The sequence below is a fragment of the Oncorhynchus gorbuscha genome, linkage group LG05 (assembly GCF_021184085.1).
Source record: "Oncorhynchus gorbuscha isolate QuinsamMale2020 ecotype Even-year linkage group LG05, OgorEven_v1.0, whole genome shotgun sequence".
NCBI classification, from domain to species: Eukaryota; Metazoa; Chordata; class Actinopteri; order Salmoniformes; family Salmonidae; genus Oncorhynchus; species Oncorhynchus gorbuscha.
Genome location: NC_060177.1, coordinates 16,280,810 through 16,300,872, shown reverse-complemented (window position 1 = coordinate 16,300,872; position 20,063 = coordinate 16,280,810). Strand labels below are relative to the sequence as shown.

At 44.0% G+C, this 20,063-nt stretch overlaps 1 protein-coding gene across 4 annotated transcripts in view; it reads left to right on the top strand.

Annotated features, from left to right (window-relative positions):
* The window catches only part of LOC124035564 (ubiquitin carboxyl-terminal hydrolase CYLD-like), a 33,763-nt gene extending 20,926 nt beyond the window's left edge, over positions 1-12,837 (top strand). The window contains exons 7-19 of one of the 4 annotated variants that reach the window (XM_046349046.1): positions 2,513-2,611; positions 4,533-4,649; positions 5,962-6,371; positions 6,635-6,800; positions 6,964-7,105; positions 7,318-7,440; positions 7,609-7,700; positions 7,797-7,863; positions 8,036-8,168; positions 10,911-11,019; positions 11,178-11,296; positions 12,018-12,234; positions 12,516-12,837. In XM_046349046.1, coding sequence (XP_046205002.1) covers positions 2,513-2,611; positions 4,533-4,649; positions 5,962-6,371; positions 6,635-6,800; positions 6,964-7,105; positions 7,318-7,440; positions 7,609-7,700; positions 7,797-7,863; positions 8,036-8,168; positions 10,911-11,019; positions 11,178-11,296; positions 12,018-12,234; positions 12,516-12,700 — 1,979 coding nt within the window. In that variant the 3' untranslated portion in view covers positions 12,701-12,837. Of the gene's footprint in view, positions 1-2,512; positions 2,612-4,532; positions 4,650-5,961; positions 6,372-6,634; positions 6,801-6,963; positions 7,106-7,317; positions 7,441-7,608; positions 7,701-7,796; positions 7,864-8,035; positions 8,169-10,910; positions 11,031-11,177; positions 11,297-12,017; positions 12,235-12,515 lie in introns of those variants that run through there. The other 3 variants (XM_046349047.1, XM_046349048.1, XM_046349049.1) reach the window with 3 other exon arrangements.
* Positions 12,838-20,063: the final 7,226 nt, after the last annotated feature.

Here is a 20,063-nt window from a genome sequence, read left to right as displayed (position 1 = left end):
AATCTATAATTTTAATGGTAGGTTTATTTGAACAGTGAGAGACAGAATAGCAACAAAAACATCTAGAAAAACGCATGTCAAAAATGTTATAAATTGATTTGCATTTTAATGAGGGAAATAAGTATTTTACCCCTCTGCAAAACATGACTTAGTACTTGGTGGCACAACCCTTGGTGGCACAACCCTTATTGGCAATCACAGAGGGCAGACGTTTCTTGTAGTTGGCCACCAGGTTTGCACACATCTCAGGAGGGATTTTGTCTCACTCCTCTTTGCAGATCTTCTCTAAATCATTAATGTTTCAAGGCTGACGTTTGGCAAATCGAACCTTCAGCTCCCTCCACAGATTTTCTATGGGATTAAGGTCTGGAGACTGGCTAGGCCACTCCAGGACCTTAATGTGCTTCTTCTTGAGCCACTCCTTTGTTGCCTTGGCCGTGTGTTTTGGGTCATTGTCATGCTGGAATAACCATCCACGACCCATTTCCAATGCCCTGGCTGAGGGAAGGAGGTTCTCACCCAAGATTTGACGGTACATGGCCTCGTCCATCGTCCCTTTGATGCGGTGAAGTTGTCCTGTCCCCTTAGCAGAAAAAAACACCCCCAAAGCATAATGTTTCCACCTCCATATTTGACGGTGGGGACAGTGTTCTTGGGGTCATATGCAGCATTCCTCCTCCTCCAAACACGGCAAGTTGAGTTGATGCCAAAGAGCTTCATTTTGGTCTCATCTGACCACAACACTTTCACCCAGTTGCCCTCTGAATCATTCAGATGTTCATTGGCAAACTTCATACGGGCATGTATATGTGCTTTCTTAAGCAGGGGGACCTTGCAGGCGCTGCAGGATTTCAGTCCTTCACGGCGTAGTGTTACCAATTGTTTTCTAGGTGACTATCATCCCAGCTGCCTTGAGATCATTGACAAGATCCTCCCATGTAGTTCTGGGCTGATTCCTCATGATCATTGCAACTCCACGAGGTGAGACCTTGCATCGCGCCCCAGTCCGAGGGAGATTGACAGTTCTTTTGTGTTTCTTCCATTTGCGAATAATCGCACCAACTGTTGTCACCTTCTCACCAAGCTGTTTGGAGATGGTCTTGTAGCCCATTCCATCCTTGTGTCGGTCTACAATCTTGTCCCTGACATGCTTGGGGAGCTCTTTGGTCTTGGCCATAGTGGAGAGTTTGGAATCTGATTGATTGATTGCTTCTGTGGACAGGTATCTTTTATACAGGTAACAAGCTGAGATTATGAGCACTCTCTTTAAGAGTGTGCTCCTAATCTCAGCTCATTACCTGTAATTAAAGACACCTGGAAGCCAGAAATCTTTCTGATTGAGAGGGGGTCAAATACTTATTTCCCTCATTAAAATGCAAATCAATTTATAACATATTTCATGTTTTGTCTGGATTTTTGTTTGTTGTTATAGACTGATCATTTCTTTGTCAGTGGGCAAACGTACAAAATCAGCAGGGGATCAAATACTTTTTTCCCCTCACTGTGTGTGTGTATATATATATATATATATATACACACACACACACACACAGTGCCTTGCGAAAGTATTCGGCCCCCTTGAACTTTGCGACCTTTTGCCACATTTCAGGCTTCAAACATAAAGATATAAAACTGTATTTTTTGTGAAGAATCAACAACAAGTGAGACACAATCATGAAGTGGAACGACATTTATTGGATATTTCAAACTTTTTTAACAAATCAAAAACTGAAAAATTGGGCATGCAAAATTATTCAGCCCCTTTACTTTCAGTGCAGCAAACTCTCTCCAGAAGTTCAGTGAGGATCTCTGAATGATCCAATGTTGACCTAAATGACTAATGATGATAAATACAATCCACCTGTGTGTAATCAAGTCTCCGTATAAATGCACCTGCACTGTGATAGTCTCAGAGGTCCGGTAAAAGCGCAGAGAGCATCATGAAGAACAAGGAACGCACCAGGCAGGTCCGAGATACTGTTGTGAAGAAGTTTAAAGCCGGATTTGGATACAAAAAGATTTCCCAAGCTTTAAACATCCCAAGGAGCACTGTGCAAGCGATAGAACTGAAAACTGCTGTTCACAAATGCTCTCCATCCAACCTCGCTGAGCTCGAGCTGTTTTGCAAGGAGGAATGGGAAAACATTTCAGTCTCAGTTTCAGTCAATTTTGCACGCCCAATCTTTCAGTTTTTTATTTGTTAAAAAAGTTTGAAATATCCAATAAATGTCGTTCCACTTCATGATTGTGTCCCAGTTGTTGTTTATTCTTCACAAAATACAGTTTTATATCTTTATGTTTGGAAGCCTGAAATGTGGCAACAGGTCGCAAAGTTCAAGGGGGCCGAATACTTTTGCAAAGGCACTGCATATCTCTCTCTATATATATCTCTATATCTCTGCCAGCACCTGCAACAAGACACACAGCTGTGCACTGTAGGGTTTTAGCACAGGGGGATGGGTATATCAGTGTTGTTCCACACTGTTGTTATACTGAACTGTTTTGTTTGCAGAGTACTCCATGCAGGACCAGAGGCTGCAGAAGCACAGTTTTACCCCCAGAGGCAGCAGCAGTGACAAGTCCTCTGGCCAAAGCAAACCAAAGAGCAAAGGTACTGCTGCTGGCTTCAAGTGCATGTACTAGTTAACACTATAACACTTTAACATGGTGTTAGTGTGCTAATGTGATATTGGTTGAGGTTTCTGTCAATGGAAAGTTGTGAGGGAAATCATATCTGGAATGTTGAGGGAAATCATATCAATGAGGCATGATGACTCAATTTTGGAAAATTGAAGTTTTGCCAGATTCCATTTGCGTGAATGGTCCATTTGGATTCCAAATCAAATCAAATGTATTTATATAGCCCTTCGTACATCAGCTGATATCTCAAAGTGCTGTACAGAAACCCAGCCTAAAACCCTAAACAGCAAGCAATGCAGGTGTAGAAGCACGGTGGCTAGGAAGAACTCCCTAGAAAGGCCAAAACCTAGGAAGAAACCTAGAGAGGAACCAGGCTATGTGGGGTGGCCAGTCCTCTTCTGGCTGTGCCGGGTGGAGATTATAACAGAACATGGCCAAGATGTTCAAATGTTCATAAATGACCAGCATGGTCGAATAATAGTAAGGCAGAACAGTTGAAACTGGAGCGGCAGCAGCATGGCCAGGTGGACTGGAAACAGCAAGGAGTCATCATGTCAGGTAGTCCTGGGGCATGGTCCTAGGGCTCAGGTCCTCCGAGAGAGAGAAAGAAAGAAGGAGAGAATTAGAGAACGCACACTTAGATTCACACAGGACACCGAATAGGACAGGAGAAGTACTCTAGATATAACAAACTGACCCTAGCCCCCCGACACAAACTACTGCAGCATAAATACTGGAGGCTGAGACCGGAGGGGTCAGGAGACACTGTGGCCCCATCCGAGGACACCCCCGGACAGGGCCAAACAGGAAGGATATAACCCCACCCACTGCCAAAACACAGCCCCCACACCACTAGAGGGATATCTTCAACCACTAACCTACCATCCTGAGACAAGGCTGAGTATAGCCCACAAAGATCTCCGCCACGGCACAACCCAAGGGGGTGGCACCAACCCAGACAGGATGACCACAACAGTGTATCAACCCACTCAGGTGACGCACCCCCTCCAGGGATGGCATGGGAGAGCCCCAGTAAGCCAGTGACTCAGCCCCTGTGATAGGGTTAGAGGCAGAGAATCCCAGTGGAAAGAGGGGAACCGGCCAGGCAGAGACAGCAAGGGCGGTTCGTTGCTCCAGAGCCTTTCCGTTCACCTTCCCACTCCTGGGCCAGACTACACTCAATCATATGACCCACTGAAGAGATGAGTCTTCAGTAAAGACTTAAAGGTTGAGACCGAGTTTGCGTCTCTGACATGGGTAGGCAGACCGTTCCATAAAAATGGAGCTCTATAGGAGAAAGCCCTGCCTCCAGCTGTTTGCTTAGAAATTCTAGGGACAAATAGGAGGCCTGCGTCTTGTGACCGTAGCGTACGTGTAGGTATGTACGGCAGGATCAAATCAGAGAGATAGGTAGGAGCAAGCCCATGTAATGCTTTGTAGGTTAGCAGTAAAACCTTGAAATCAGCCCTTGCTTTGACAGGAAGCCAGTGTAGAGAGGCTAGCACTGGAGTAATATGATAATTTTTTTTAGTTCCAGAGCTGATGTGAATGGTTTGGAGTGGTGAGAGTTACTGAACCATTGTGTTCCTTGCATGGCTACTGACCTGCTCAGTGTGCTGACGATCTGCCTCCGTTCCCTCTCTCTATACCTTTCTCTCTCCCTCCTCTCCCCACCTATCCCCACCTATCCTGCTGTCATTAAAGAACGCCTCATAATAATGGCTGCAATGGAGCAAATGGAATGGTATTGAAAAACATGGTTTTCATGGGTTTGATACCATTCCATTTACTCCATTCCAGCCGCTATTATGAGCCGTTCTCCCCCCAGCAGCCTCCACTGCAGCAAACACACACCTGCTTTCTGTTTCTCTGTTGACTTGTGTTATCTCCAGGCTTAGGTCTTCAGTGTGGGAGTAGAAGCAAGTCAGAGTTGTATTATACTTTAAATGGCAGCTCTGTTGACCACCCAGTCCAGGCCAAATCCAAAAGCACATGGTACATTGATGAAGGTAAAGCCCCAGCAAGATACAGTAGTGAGACTCCCATCTGTCTTGATAGCAGGGTCTTGTTAATGCATGGTTGTTCTACAGTATTCATTTACCAATCAGTGAACAAATAAAGAATGCGTTTGATCTTTAACTTGATTAAAAAAGCTTGCTATCAAGACTAGGGCTGTGACGATACCAGTATCTAGATCTTTTTTTCCATGGCAAAAATAAAAACATGAAGCAGATCAAACTCTTTTTGGTCCTTTTTAAAATACCTGCTGTATGGAAAATAAATACAAGTGACTGGATGACAACATAATGACTATTGTTTTTCTTAAGAAGTTAAAGTGTATCGTGATACTGGTATTGTCCTGGCCCTGATCAACACCTTTCACTGAGAGTCCTCTATCTACTCATTCCCATTAACTGTGCGGTCCAACTGCATGGTGTAATTGTTGTGGCATGGTCTTTATCAAATCACAAAAAGGCTTTTAATAATGTCTTGCATTTTTTTTCTCCCTCAGAATAGTTAAATTAGGTAAAGTACTGTACTTTATTCTTGATAGTTTCCTGTAAGCCTTCAGTACTTGGTTTAAGTGAGGTCATGTGGATATGGTTCATTGGCGATAGTGTGGGGTAGTTTAGGTAGGTAGTTTACATGGGGTCAAAGATCATGTTCCTTGATGAATGGATAATTACACAAGTGAAACCAATGGATTGAAAATGATTGAGTGATGTAAAGCCTGTGTGTGAAGTTATGGAGCTATCAGTGGACTCTAGGGTGAGGAAGACCCAGTGGAGATGACTCCTCTGTCGCAGGAATGAGAGAAGTCCTGTCCAGCTGTTTCATCACCTCTGTTTTGTTTTTCATCACTGCCTTCTTACCCATATGTTCAGGTCCATCATATTCATATTTGATGGTGTATTGTACTTTCCATTGGTGACGTGATGATCTTATGACTCATCTCTTCTGGATTATTCTGTGGCTGTCTCCATGTGGAGGCATTGAGATTTTCTCGACACATTCTCACTGTGACACAAATATTTACATTTTTCAACTCCCATGGGAGGTAAATAAAGTCCTTGTCACACAAGGTACATTTTGTGGTTGTGTTTACAGTGAATGTAAAAATGTATATCCACTTTATAGTGAAAGTGTTTATAAGCCAACGTTACATTTGGTTTGCTAATGCTGATATGAAGCTGTGACCCCACCTGCACACTCCCTATTCACAACGTTGGCAAAAAAGTCAAATTAATATCTGATGAGTCCACAATGCTTGATGCTCTCTGTCAGTGTAAAGTGAAAATTGATTGTTGTTTTCCTCTGCAGTCGGGGAGGACCCTGCCAAGTCCCTCACAGACACGCCCCCTGACTTCAATGAAGCCACACCTCCTACCAGGGCCCCGCCCTCTGCTTCCTTGTCCAATGACAACAAGTTCCATTCCCTGCCCTTCAGCCTGAGCCGTAAGACGGGGCCCAATGGCAGCATGAGCCATGGACCCCTCTCCCTCTCCGTGCAGTCAGTGATGGGAGAGCAGATGCAGATGCCAGAGCCCCCATCCCCTACCCCTCCCTCTCCGCAGCCCCCCTCACCTCCCAGCTCTCGCGGGGGTGGGGGAGTGCCTGGTCTGGAGGTGGGGTCCCTGGTGGAGGTGAAGGAGAACCCGCCCCTGTGTGGGGTCATCCGCTGGGTGGGCCTGCCCCCAGGACTACCAGAGCCACTGGCTGGCCTGGAGCTGGTGAGAGATCATTACCCTGACTGGAAGGATTGTCTCTTTGTCGTCTCTGAGACCTGGCTATTTTGTCTTATGTTTTTCCCAATAACATTGTCACAACAAATGAACTAAGAATTTCAGGAAAACTTCAGAGAAACCAACATTTTGTTAATTGAATGGTAGAATCATCCAAATCCAGTATCATTACTAGCTATATGTTTGGTTTAATAGCATACAGGTAACTGCACTCAACATCATGATGGCCTTGTCTGCTTCTGCTCTCTCAGGAGGAAGAGTGTGTTGGCTGTACAGACGGCACCTTTCAAGGTACCCGCTACTTCAGCTGCGCGCCCAAGAAGGCCCTGTTTGTGAAGCTGAAATGCTGCCGTCCGGACTCCCGTTTCCCCTCCCTACACCACTCCTCCAACCCCATCGAGAGATGCAACTCTATCGGTGAGTCACTGGTGTCACCTGTCAGTCCTGCACTGAATTACAAATTGACCCCTAGGTACTCCCTAGGATTGGACAGGTAAAGGCTATACAGGGACATTTCCACCCAGCTAAGCAGTCCGGCCCAGGATTGTCAACTTAAACTTCTCTGTTTGTGTCTGTCCAGCTTTCGGGGGTTATCTGAGTGAGGTGGTGCATGAGAACACTCCTCCACGCACTGAGAATGACGGTCTAGACATCATGGTGGGCAAGAAGAAAGGTATCCAGGGACACTACAACTCCTGCTACCTGGACTCCACACTCTTCTGGTGAGGACATAGAAGAGAGAGCTCTGAGTTTTCACTTCTTCCTCGCGTGTATTATTATAGAGTTCTTAACCTCCTCTTTCCTATGTCACTGTACTTAAAGGCCCAGTGTAGTCAAAAATGTGAAACATTAGTTTTTTAGTCTCAACAGGGAAAATAAATGTATATTTTTGGCATCATGTTTTTTTCCTCTTTCCCTCCTTTCCCCTCTTTAGCCTGTTTTCCTTCAGCTCAGTCCTGGACACAGTTCTGCTGAGGCCGAGGTCCAAGACTGACGTAGAGTATTACCGAGAGACACAGGAGCTGCTACGCACAGAGATAGTCAACCCCCTGCGCATGTAAGTAGGAAACTGCTCTTCGTGTTTAGTTCAGACACATTCATTCAGTGTAATGTCATGTGGCAAACCAATGCTTAACATGTCATCTATAAGCACTTTAATTTGTTTTCTAGACCCAGCCAATTATCATAACTGAGATTTGTCTTGTCTATTTTATTTTTCTTGTAGACATGGCTATGTGTGTGCCACTAAAGTGATGAAGCTCAGAAGGATACTGGAGAAGGTAGAAGCTGCCTCAGGGTTCACGTCTGAAGAAAAAGGTGTCTAATGCCTTTATCAAAATATTAAAGTGCTGGGGTTTTGTTATACATATCATGAACTTGTTCGAAGTGTTAAACTCAATGTTCACCTCACAGATCCTGAGGAGTTCCTCAATATTCTGTTCCATCACATATTGAGGGTGGACCCCTTACTCAAGCTGAGGTCAGTCTACATTAAACCTACTCCTAAACATATCCTCTTGATATTGCTTATCTAAACTATTTCTGCTAATAGTATACACATTTAAGAATATTTAGACATCTAATCTGAGCTCAAATGAGTATGATTTCTAATGTATTACACATGATATCCTGTTTGTGTCTGTCGGGTCTAGGTCGGCAGGTCAGAAGGTTCAGGACTGCTACTTCTACCAGATCTTCATGGATAAGAAGGACAAAGTGGGCGTGCCAACCAGCCAGCAGCTCTTAGAGTGGTCCTTCATCAACAGTGACCTCAAGTTTGCTGAGGTGACCTGTCTGTCTGTATGTCTTTCTGGCTGGCTGACTGTCTGTCAGTGGTTGTGTTGCTCAGGGGTGAATCATTTGCTGATTGCAATCAAGGAGCAATTCATTCTAGGCGCATGAAGGGAGAGTCAACTTGACTATCAATTCTAATGATTAGCTGAGTTAATCAATGAAAGACTGAGCTACTATGGGAAATTGGCAGGATTAGTAGCTTGTAGAAAACACGCAGTTCTCTTTTGTGGAATTTAAGTTGGATGTTTTCTCTGCTGTCACCAATCAAGTGCTTTATATTCAGGATTTGTTTGTTATGTAACGGCTGTTCCTCAGTAAGGTAAGATGGTGCTGACAGATATGACAGCTCTGCTCCTAGCTCCAAATCTACTTTGCAGTATTTTGTTTTTTTTTGTCTGTTATTTATTACATTATTATCCCAGAACGGTGGTAACTCGCCAGCATTATGGCCAGGAATACAACTTTCCCGAATTGGATATTTTGTTCATACCCCCCAGGGCAATTTAACTTATTCCAGAGCCTGTTCCAAATCACCGCCGGCGGAGAAGAGGTATTCAGAGTGGAATTCTAGTCCGACTCAGGAGGCGTGCACACCATCCACTGCTTATATTACTCGCTAATGTTCAGTCTCTGGATAATCAAGTAGATGAGCTCAGGGCAAAAATGAAAGCGCGAACCACCGCATCTAACCAGGGTAAAGTGACTTGGAATATGGCCGAATACATACAGTGTAGTTATTCCCTCCATAAGGCAATCAAACAGGCAAAATGTCAGTACAGAGACAGTGGAGTCGCAATTCAACGGCTCAGACACGAGATGTATGTGGCAGGGTCTACAGATAATAACAGACTACTCTGTCTTGCTTCCGGACAAGCTAAACACCTTCTTCGCCTGCTTTGAGGATAACACAGTGCCACCGACGTGGCCCGCTACCAAGGACTGTGGGCTCTCGTTCTTCGTGGCCGACATGAATAAGACATTTAAGCGTGTTAACCCTCGCAAGTCTGCCCAGACGGCATCCCAAGCCGCGTCCTCAGAGCATGCGCAGGCCAGTTTGCTGGAGTGTTTACGGACATTCAATCTCTTCCTATCCCAGTCTGCTGTCCCCACATGCTTGAAGATGTCCACCATTGTTCATGTACACAAGAAAGCAAAGGTAACTGAACTAAATGCCTGTCATCATGAAGTGCCTGCGAGAGGCTAGTTAAGGATCATATCACCTCTACCCTACCTGTCACCCTGGACCCACTTCAATTTGCTTACCGCCCCAATAGATCCACAGAAAATGCAATCGCCGTCACACTGCACACTGCCCTATCCCATCGAGACAAGCGGAATACCTACGTAAGAATGCTGTTCATTGACTATAGCTCAGCATTCAAAACCATAGTACCATCCAAGCTCATCATTTCGCCCGGGGCCCTGGGTCTGAACCCCACCCTGTGCAAATGGGTCCTGGACTTCCTGACGCACTGCCCCAGGTGGTGAAGGTAGGAAACAGCACCTTCACTTCGCTGATCCTCAACACAGAGGCCCCAAAGGGTGCATGCTAAGCCCCTTCCTTTACTCCCTGTTCACCTACTCAATCATCAAGTTTTCAGACCACACAACAGTAGGCCTGATTACCAACAATGACGAGACGGCTTACAGGGAGGAGGTGAGGGCCCTGAGAGAGTGGTGCCAGGAAAATAGCCTCACCTCAACAAAAAAAAAGAGCTGATCGTGGACTTCAGGAAACCGCAGAGGGCGCACACTCCTATCCACATCGGGAGAAGAAGGTGGAAAGCTTCAAGTTCCTCGGCGTACACATCACCGACGATCTGAAATGGTCCTCCACAGACCGTGTTAAGAAGGCGCAACAGCTCCTCTTCAACCTCAGGAGGCTGAAGAAATTTGGCTTGGACCCTAAAATCCTCACAAAATCATCGCCTGGTACTGCAACTGCACCGCCCTCAACCGCAAGGCTCTCCAAAGGGTGGTGCGGTCTGCCCAACTTCTCACAGGGGCAAACTACCTGCCCTCCAGGACACCTACAACACCCGATATTACAGGAAGTCCAAAAATATCATCAAGGACATCAACCACCTGTTCACACGGCTATCATCCGGAAGGCGAGGTCCGTACAGGTGCATCAATGCTGGGACCGAGAGACTGAAAAACAACTTCTATCTCAAGGCCATCAGTCTTACACCTGGTTACTCAACCCTGCACCTTAGAGGCTCCTAAGTGGCACAGTGGTCTAAGGCATCTCAGTGCTAGAAGTTTCCCTTTGATCCTGGTTCGATTCCAGGCTGTATCACAACCGGCCGTGATTGGCAGTCCCATAGGGCGGCGCACAATTGGCCCAGCGCGTTAGGGTTTGACCGGGGTGGGCCGTCATTGTAAATAAGAATTTCTTAACTGACTTGCCGAGTTAAATAAATTCAAATGAAAGAGGCTGCTGCCCTATAATGCCTTCAATAATGGAACACTAGTCAATTTAATAATGTTTACATACTGCTTTACTCATCTCATATGTAAATACTGTATTCTATTCTGCTGTATTTTAGTCAATGCCACTCCGACATTGCTCGATCTGATATTTCTTAATTCCATGATTTGACTTTTGTTTGTTAGATACTACCGCACTGTTGGAGCACACAAGCATTTTGCTACACCCGCAATAACATCTGCTAAATATATGTGACCAATAAAATTTGATTTGGTGACTTCCTGCGTCTTCTCTCTGTTCAGGCTCCTTCCTGCCTTATCATCCAGATGCCTCGCTTTGGGAAGGACTTCAAGATGTTCAACAAGATCTTCCCCTCACTGGAGTTAGACATCACAGACTTACTTGAAGACAGTGCGTAAAAAGTTATTTTATTTGAATATGGTTGTAGTTGGATTATCATTATTGAATGTGATAACTGTTTTCCATATCATAAATCTACTGTTCTCCATCGACATATGGTTGTGTGTGGGTGTGTATAGTCAACCCTCAACCCTGTGCTTCTCTCTCAGCTCCCAGGGAGTGTCGAATCTGCGGGGGTCTGGCTCTGTATGAATGCAGGGAGTGCTACGAGGACGGTGACATCACTGCCGGGAAGATAAAACAGTTCTGTGAAAAGTGCAATACACAGGTAACCGACAGAGGGTGCCATTTCCCCAACATATAAACTAAGGGGATCTCATCAGGGACTTGCAGTAGTTGTAAAGCAGTGTAGTTCCAGTACAATCCACTTGGGGGAGACGAGTCCTAAGGAATGATGAGTTTCATGTAAGGAATGACTGAGTTAATAAGTTGTATTATATACTGGGTGGTTTGAGCCCTGAATGCTGATTGGCTGACAGCCGTGGTATATCAGACCGTATACCACAAAACATTTATTTTTGATGCTCTAATTACGTTGGTAATCAGTTTATAATAGCAATAAGGCACCTCATGGTTTGTGATATATGACCAAAATACCATGGGCTGTATCTAGCCACTCCGCGTTGCATCGTGCATAAGAACAGCCATTAGCCGTGGTATATAGGCCATATACAACAACCTCTCGTGCCTTATTGCTTAAATAATTTATAGATGGAGACAAAATATTCACCTTGAACTTTGAGGCACATTTGTGAATATTTTTGCCAAACTCTCAGTGAATATACGTGTAATTGATTTTTTTAAACGAATGAATTGTGAAACTTGTCATTCTCCAGTTTATTCTTTACTCTGTAGTTGCCATCGATCTGTGAGAACTGTTATTAGACCGATTTTATAACTAGTGCTTAGAAATACTGAAAAAATCCCCAAGAAATAGGTAAATACTTATCTCCAACCATTATATGTCATACGTGCATGTGTTCCCTCAGGTTCACCTCCACCCGAGGAGGAAGGCCCATCGCCACGGCAAGTTGTCCGTCCCCAAGGAACTGCAGGAGGGTGTGTGGCGGCAGGGTAGCTACCCTCGTCAGCGGATGGAGCTGTTCGCCGTGCTCTGCATAGAGACCAGTCACTACGTAGCGTTCGTCAAGTACGGCCACCAAGACTCCGCATGGCTCTTCTTCGACAGTATGGCCGACCGCGACGGTATGGAGAGAAAAAGTTATTGGATACTTTTTTGTTGTTGTGGGGGAAGCAATATTTTGAATCATTTACAAAGTTATTATGAACTGTCAAAGCAACTTTTTTTCTGAAATTGGCCGTTTGTCTCATTGTTCATAATTATGAATAGATATTCAGCTCCATAGTAAATATTTTGGATTAATTCACACACAGAAATTATATTACATAAAAATATAACTAGAACACTTGCCATTGCTTTAATACCACAGATCTGAGTGCTCTGTCTGTGTTTGTTTTTCCACAAGGAGGGCAGAATGGCTTCAACATCCCCCAGGTGTCTCCATGTCCGGAGGTGGGGGCCTATCTGAAGATGACCCCAGAGGAGCTGCACGCCCTGGACCCCAAGAGCATCCAGGGCCAGGCCCGCCGTCTGCTGTGTGACGCCTACATGTGCATGTACCAGAGCCCCACCATGAGCCTGTACAAGTAGAGCCCCTGGAGCAGGAGACTCTGACAGACAGACGGGAGAGCTGCAGTCCAGGGCTCCCTCCCTGTGTCCCCACCTCCTCCTCAATGCCTGCCCCTGTCTCCTCAGTCTACTCTGCCCAAAGTGAAGAGAATATAAAAGAAAAAAGAAAAAAGCTTATTTGCACTGTGCATTTGTTGAAGTGTTGTTGTTCTTGTTTTCCCTCTGTGGTGAACAACAAAACAAGCTGATCTTGACGTCAGTAGCTTCCCTGTGCCTCGTAGCTGAGTGGTGGGGGACGGTGGTCGATGGAGACACGAGAAGTCCGCTGAATATTATTCTCTTCCTGTGGAGAGGAAGAGGAGAGAGAGAGAGAGAGAGGGGGACAGCATGCTCGCCTCGGCTGACCAAACATGCGAAACAAAAACAAGCCATGTTGATGGAAGGACAGAGGCCACCTCATTTACCTAAAGCAGGGGGAGTCCTGCTTTTCTTAATCAGTGTAAGAGATGGGAGCGCTCCATAATTCAACTCATAGTGGAAATAATGCCATGTTCAAAACCCTCAACCAACTATGTATACGGTTTAAACAGCTTGTCTTAAGACCTCCTTAGTACCATGATACATTATGTCAGATGTGTACCACCACCAACAGTATATTTGTGTCAACCGAATATAGCATTAGGCTCAACCAGAATACTTTGGGTGGCATAGATTTCATGAAAGTGTGTGTGTTCCAAATGGATATATGGTAAAGGCGGCTGTATGACAGTTCTCCATGCAGTCAGAGGACAGGTCAGGTAATCTAAAGCCTGGCAGGTGTTTTTGAATTAACAGTTTGTGGAAAAAATGTATGTTTTGTAAGTCTCAAGGCGTTGTGTGTCAGAAAACAAAATTATTTCATGTCTAAACTTTTAACTGCACTCAAGACATAGCAAACCCCTGCTTGGCATTTGTCATTCTCAATACTTATCTATCTGATGAGACAAACAGTATATGCCTTTTGTGTCTTTTTCATACATTTGTGACAGTCAACTCCCCAACCGTGGCTCAAAATCAAGTAACTTTAAAATACAGTATATTCCTAATTATATTTTAATCTGAATATATTTACATTCTCGTATTTAAATTTTTTGAAGAAAATTAAAAAATATATATTAAATATAAGCTATCTGGAACTCCTCCTCCCATCTCTCACCAGATATTGAAGTGAGTTCTTGTGATTCATGCCGTCCCATTAATACTACTGAATGTTACCACCAGTGGCATGCTGGGTAGTGTAGTTTAATGTCATGATATAGGCCTGATTGGGAGGTTTGAATGCTGGTTTCCAGATGATTACAACCTCCACAAAGCCCCATTGTGATTGTTTTCCCAGGGACCCTCAAAGGGGACATTATTACTGTGTGTGCTTGTTTCTGCACTGCTGAAGTTTAATGCTCGTCACAGACAGACAGGAGGACTTTCTTTACTCCACGGGAGCCTGTGAGTCTCTGATATGGATATCTATGAATATTGACTTGTGCATCTATCTGTAAAGTATAAAACGTATATAACGGATGGAAATGAATGTCAGTGCTGTTCTCGTAAATGTTAACTAAATTAAAACCCCTGTTTTGAAAAGTATGAAAAGTGTTTGTTTGTGTGTTGGAGATGTTTGCCTGGCAGTTTGCTTTGTTTTATGCATCTTAGTGTGAGTGCATTGGGGTATGCTTGTCGTGTAGCTTAATGACGACTCTGGTGTGTGTCCGTGTCCTCACCTGTCACAGAGGTGCAGGTCTCATTAGCATGGTGTCTCTCTGCAGGGGCTCAGCACAGCGGGGATTCTGCTCTGGTCGATGCGTTTGTCAGAGAGACTGGGTGCAGATGGGACTAACCTCCCCGTGGGCAGAGACACAGCAGCTGGACACTGGTCCGACAGGGAGCTCGAAGCCCAGACAGCACATTAACACAAGGTTCTATTTTCTTCTCTTTATCACCTCAAACTACAGTCTACTGGAAAAGGCAGAAATACTTGACATGTTTTAAACATATCTCTGATCAATCATTGTTAAAATGGGGAAAAGGGTATGCTTTTTGAGTTAGTCATAACTCACTGGGCACAGACATCAATTCAATGTTTATTCCATGCGGTCAAATGGTATTTTATTGAAAGGGTGTGGAAACAACGTTGATTCAACCAGTGTGTGCCCAGCGGGTGCATGGCTACATTTCCAGCTTAGTGAGTGACTTGCAGTGCCTGTCTGTGAGGGCTGCAGCATTTCAAGCTCTTGAGAAAAGTCTCTCATTGGTGTTTGAGCAGTTGACAATGTGTGAGCAAGTGGGTTTATGTCTTTAGTCATAGGATTATTACAATATGGGCCCCAGTCTAGGCCTCTTCAAAACCACAGTCAATCATCTGCTGTCCAGGAAATAAATACAAATTGGGTGCAATATTCTTAACAATAAAGAATGACAGATCAGTTTTAAGATGGCAGTTTGTTTGACTACTTGTGTGACTGGCTTTTCATTGTTATTATCCCTGTGGCCTCTATGTTGGGATTAAGTTCCATATACCCTATGACCCAATTCCCCAGACACTTCGCAACAAAGAGAAATCTGCCTGTATTATACATGCATTTCCCCCACAGGAACCCTCTTACACACCTTACACCCATTTAGTTTTTAGTCAAACTTGAAACCAGCTTAGCAAGCTGACTTCAGAAGTGCCAGATAAGTATTTGTCAACACAACAGCTGGCGCCACAATGCCCTCTTGTATCTTAATGCCACAGCATATGCCAGCCGCTCGTAGCGTGTGATAATTTAGCCGGGACTGGTACTTCAGGAGCAGATGGGCTCAAGTATTGTTATTCTCACTCCAGCTCAGAGGCCCTGGGGGAGAATGCTAAATAAAATCAAAGCAGATGGACCTTGCTGGGCTGTTTATGATAAACAGCCAATGGCCCTCCAACACCGCTGGGTTGGGGCTGCTGGGAAAGGGGCAGGGTCTACCGCCTATAGTCTCCACTGGACAGGAGCAAATATTACACTGGTGGATTGGGCCTCTGGAAAGACCTCAAACTTACTTAGCCTGAAAAACACACAGAATATGGCTTTTACTACTGTCCTGTTTTAGTGAAGTGAAACAAAGCGATATTCATTGCGTATCCCAGGCTATATTCTTCTCCAACCCTTGTCTACTTATGGTACAGTCACACACAACAGAAGCCCAGACAGACACACTCAGAATCACTTTCTCACTTTTATTTTGGTGTTGTGTTTGAAGTATTTCCTGTTCTTTCTCACTCATAATAGTCAGTTAAAATATGGGACTATTTTGTTAGAAAAACAAAAATAAAAACTTTCTAAAGACTGCCTGATGTTGTTCTTGGTATTCACACATCTACTCCATGCACGGGACCTTGAAAAAGACATGGGCGGTATGGTTTTTATTGTAAACAGCCTCCCATCACATCAGGTAGTGATTCTGCTGCCTGTCTACTATACACAGGAATGCAGAATGGTTGGTTCACACTCAGCATTGCACTTGAAATCCAGTCTCATTCCCATGGGAAAGACAGCCAGTAAACAAAGAAATCCTATCAGAGCCTGGAGAGAGAAGGTAAATGTAAAAGCCCATTCAGACAACAGGAAAACAGTGATTTCCGACACTAAAGATGAAAAGGGAGCTGAGAGAGAACAATTTCAAGCCAATCAGTCCTAACTCAATATACCACTTAGGTGCTGTTTTAACTCTATTGTGATAAGGGGTTTTATTTAGTGGCTTTAAAGGTCACAGTCTGATGAAGTCAAAGCAGTGCAATCAAACTAATGTTTAGAACTGAAACTATTATCTCTGCTGTTCTTCAATCACTTTGAGACATTTTAAATATGTGTTGTAAGGTAGTTTCCATTCATTCGCAATCCTGTTCAAATGGGCAGCTGCAGAAGCAGTTATTTTTCATACTTAAATTAAATGACATGTTTTTGTCACGGAGAAACTACTCCAACTCTAATCTGATTCAAATACTATTCCCTGCAAATGAGTTTGTAATCATACCTCAACGTTTTGATGTAGGAATGACGCATGCATCTTGTAACGGAAAACATTGTTCTATTTGATGCAACATGAGGGTCAATTACTACACCTCCCTTCTGCTCTCCACATATGAACTCGCTTACGTATGTATCTCTTCACATACCTGTGTTGCTTACACAACATCTCCCCCCTCTGAAATGATGTTCAGTAGGAGGATGCTAGTGACGGATGAAGAATGAATTGCCTCTAAAGCAACCGTTGCCAGATGTTGTTCCTCCTAACAGCCAGGTGTGGGCAAATTGCATATGCAGGATGTGCATAAAATATTTAAAGTCGTATCTTTCGCTTAAGGTGTGAAGTGTTTTTATTGCCCATCACTGCTCTGTAGTGTGTGTGTGTGTGTGTGTGTGTGTGTGTGTGTGTGTGTGTGTGTGTGTGTGTGTGTGTGTGTGTGTGTGTGTGTGTGTGTGTGTGTGTGTGTGTGTGTGTACGGGAGGGCTGGCTGGGCCCCCCGCCGGGGTCTGTGTGGCGCTGGGCCGTTGGCCCCCACTGGGGGTCTGTATGGGGCCTGTAATGATAAGAGGGCTGGGAGTGACGGCAAGGCATGGCAGCGGGATGGGACGTGGTGTGTGTGTGCGTGCGTGCGTGCGTGCGTGCGTGCGTGCGTGTAGGCCCACACACCTGTGTACTGCCTATTCCCCTCCTGCTGCTACCTTTAACACTGCGTTGTTTACAGGTGCTGACTGGATTGGCACGCAAGCTGCTTTCCAGATTAAATATGAGTGAGTGTTTCAAGTTTTAATGTCACATGCACAAGTACAGTGAAAGGCCTTTCTTCCAAGCTCTAACTCCAACAGTGCTTTAATCAATAACAATGTAATAGTAAAAATAACAAGGTAGAACAAAAACACACAAGATAAGAAATAAGAAGAACAGGATAAAGTAAGTAATCATACTATATACCGGGTCGGTTCCAGTAGCATGTTTACAATGTGAAGGGATACTGGATCATTAGGGGTAGATATGTATATGGGTAAGGTGACTAGGCATCAGGATATAGAGTCGGTGTAAAAGTATGCATATGATGGGAGTGAGTGTTTTGTGTGTTGGGAGTATCAGTGTGCATAGAGTGTAGGGCCCTGTGAGTGCACAGAGACGGTGCAAAAAACAAGAATAAAATACAAAGGTCAGCTCCGATAGTCCTTATAGCCACACCATTATGTGTGTGTGTTTTAGCCCTCAGCCACCCACTTTCTCAGTCTTGTCTTACTGTTCCTGGAAGACGTTTGCACCAATACCATCTGTCTGCTGTATGGGGTATAATACATGTTGGATAGGACAAACTCAGTTTCTATACCATTTCTAATATAGCACAGGTGCCCTGAATAGTGCCTCCTCATGTCAAATTCACTTTCCTTTCCAAATAACATTGGTCATGATCAATCATTATAAACTGGGTGGTTCGAGCGCCGAACGCTGATTGGCTGAAAGCCGTGGTATATCAGACCGTAGACCATGGGTATGAAAAAAACATTTACTGCTCTAATTATGTTGGTAACCAGTTTATAATAGCAATTTGGCATCTCGGGGGTTTGTGATATATGGCCAATATACCACGGCTAAGGGCTGTGTCCTAGCACTCAGTATTGCGTTGTGCATAACAACAGGTCTTAGCTGTGGTATATTGGCCAAATACCACACCTGCTTGGGCCTCATTGCTTAAATATACTGAGGGTCATGCAAAGGTTAATAATTAAAAACCAAACAATGATCAGATTGTTTGGAATTCATTCCAGAACTATTTTCAATGGTATCAATAACATTAGAGCTCTGATTGAAACCTATGACTGGATTTTTTTATTTTTTTTATTTAACAGAGCTTTTAAATGTGCTATTTAAAGTTGACCCTCTGCAAATACCAAGAGCCAAGACATCCGACATCACAACATCAGCAAAGCACATGCTGAGTGATTGGCCTTTGGTCTTAACTGAGGCAATATGGACACAAAATACCTGTTGTTTGGGTTGTATGGTGGCCTCTGACTATACACATTCCAGGATTATACTTCTAAGAAGTACATGTCATGTGGGGGGTGCGGAGGAGGGCAGGTTAGAACTACTCTGTTTACAACAGATCTCTGAGAGAGCATCTGCCTGTCTGGATGTTTACGAATAACAGTCTCTGAGAACCCAGGAGAACTCAGCCCTGCTCTCAGAGAGGTGTAAAGAAGAGAAATGAGTGTGATCATTTCAGAAAAGAGAAAAGCCCTTTTTTCAGTATTAAGATCAGTGTCCCCTCCACGGGACAGTGGAGCTAACATGCGCTAATGTGATTAGCATGATGTTGTAAGTAACAAGAACATTTCCCAGGACATAGACATGTCTTAAATGGGCAGAAAGCTTAAATTATTGTTAATCTAACTGCACTGTCCAATTGTCAGTAGATATTACAGTAAAAGAATACCATGCTATTGTTTGAGGAGAGTGCACAGTTATGTACTTGAAAATGTATCAATAAACCAATTAGGCACATTTGGGCAGACTTGATACAACATTTTGAACAGTAATGCAATAGTTAATTGAATCAGTCTAAAACTTTGCACGTATACTGCTGTCATCTCTTGGCCAAAATAAAAATTGTGCCTAGACTCCTAAATCATATAATGGCATTTCTCTTGCATTTCAAAGATGATGGGACAGAAAAATAGAAAACGCATGTTTTTTCTTTGTATTATCCTTTGCCAGATCTGATGTGTTATATTCTCCTACAGGCTTGATTACCAACAACGACGAGACGGCCTACAGGGAGGAGGTGAGGGCCGGAGTGTGGTGTCAGGAAAATAACCTCACACTCAACGTCAACAAAACCTCAGAAACAGCACACTCCACATCGATGGAACAGTAGGAGAGGGTAGCTAGTTTTAAGTTCCTCGGCAAACATGAATTTCACATTTCCACAACCTTCAAAGTGTTTCCTATGCATATCTTTGCTTCAGGTTGATTTCCACAACCTTCAAAGTGTTTCCTATGCATATCTTTGCTTCAGGTCCTGAGCTACAGGCAGTTAGATGTGGGTATGTCATTTTAGGTGAACTTTTTTTTTTTTAAATGGGTCCGATCCTTAATTAAAAAAGGGGGATGGGGACAGACAAAGTATGCAATGTTGTCTCAGGGCAATTTGTATTATTCTGTACATAAATCTATGGTGACCTTTCATATGATATGTTACTTTACGTTATGAATGGAATAGCGGGCGTACAACATATAATAGAGTTATTATAGAATGTAGAACGAATTAGAGAATGTATAGTATCATACGTCTTACCCGGTCGTAGCATACGAATTATGGAGGGCATTTAGTATTGCA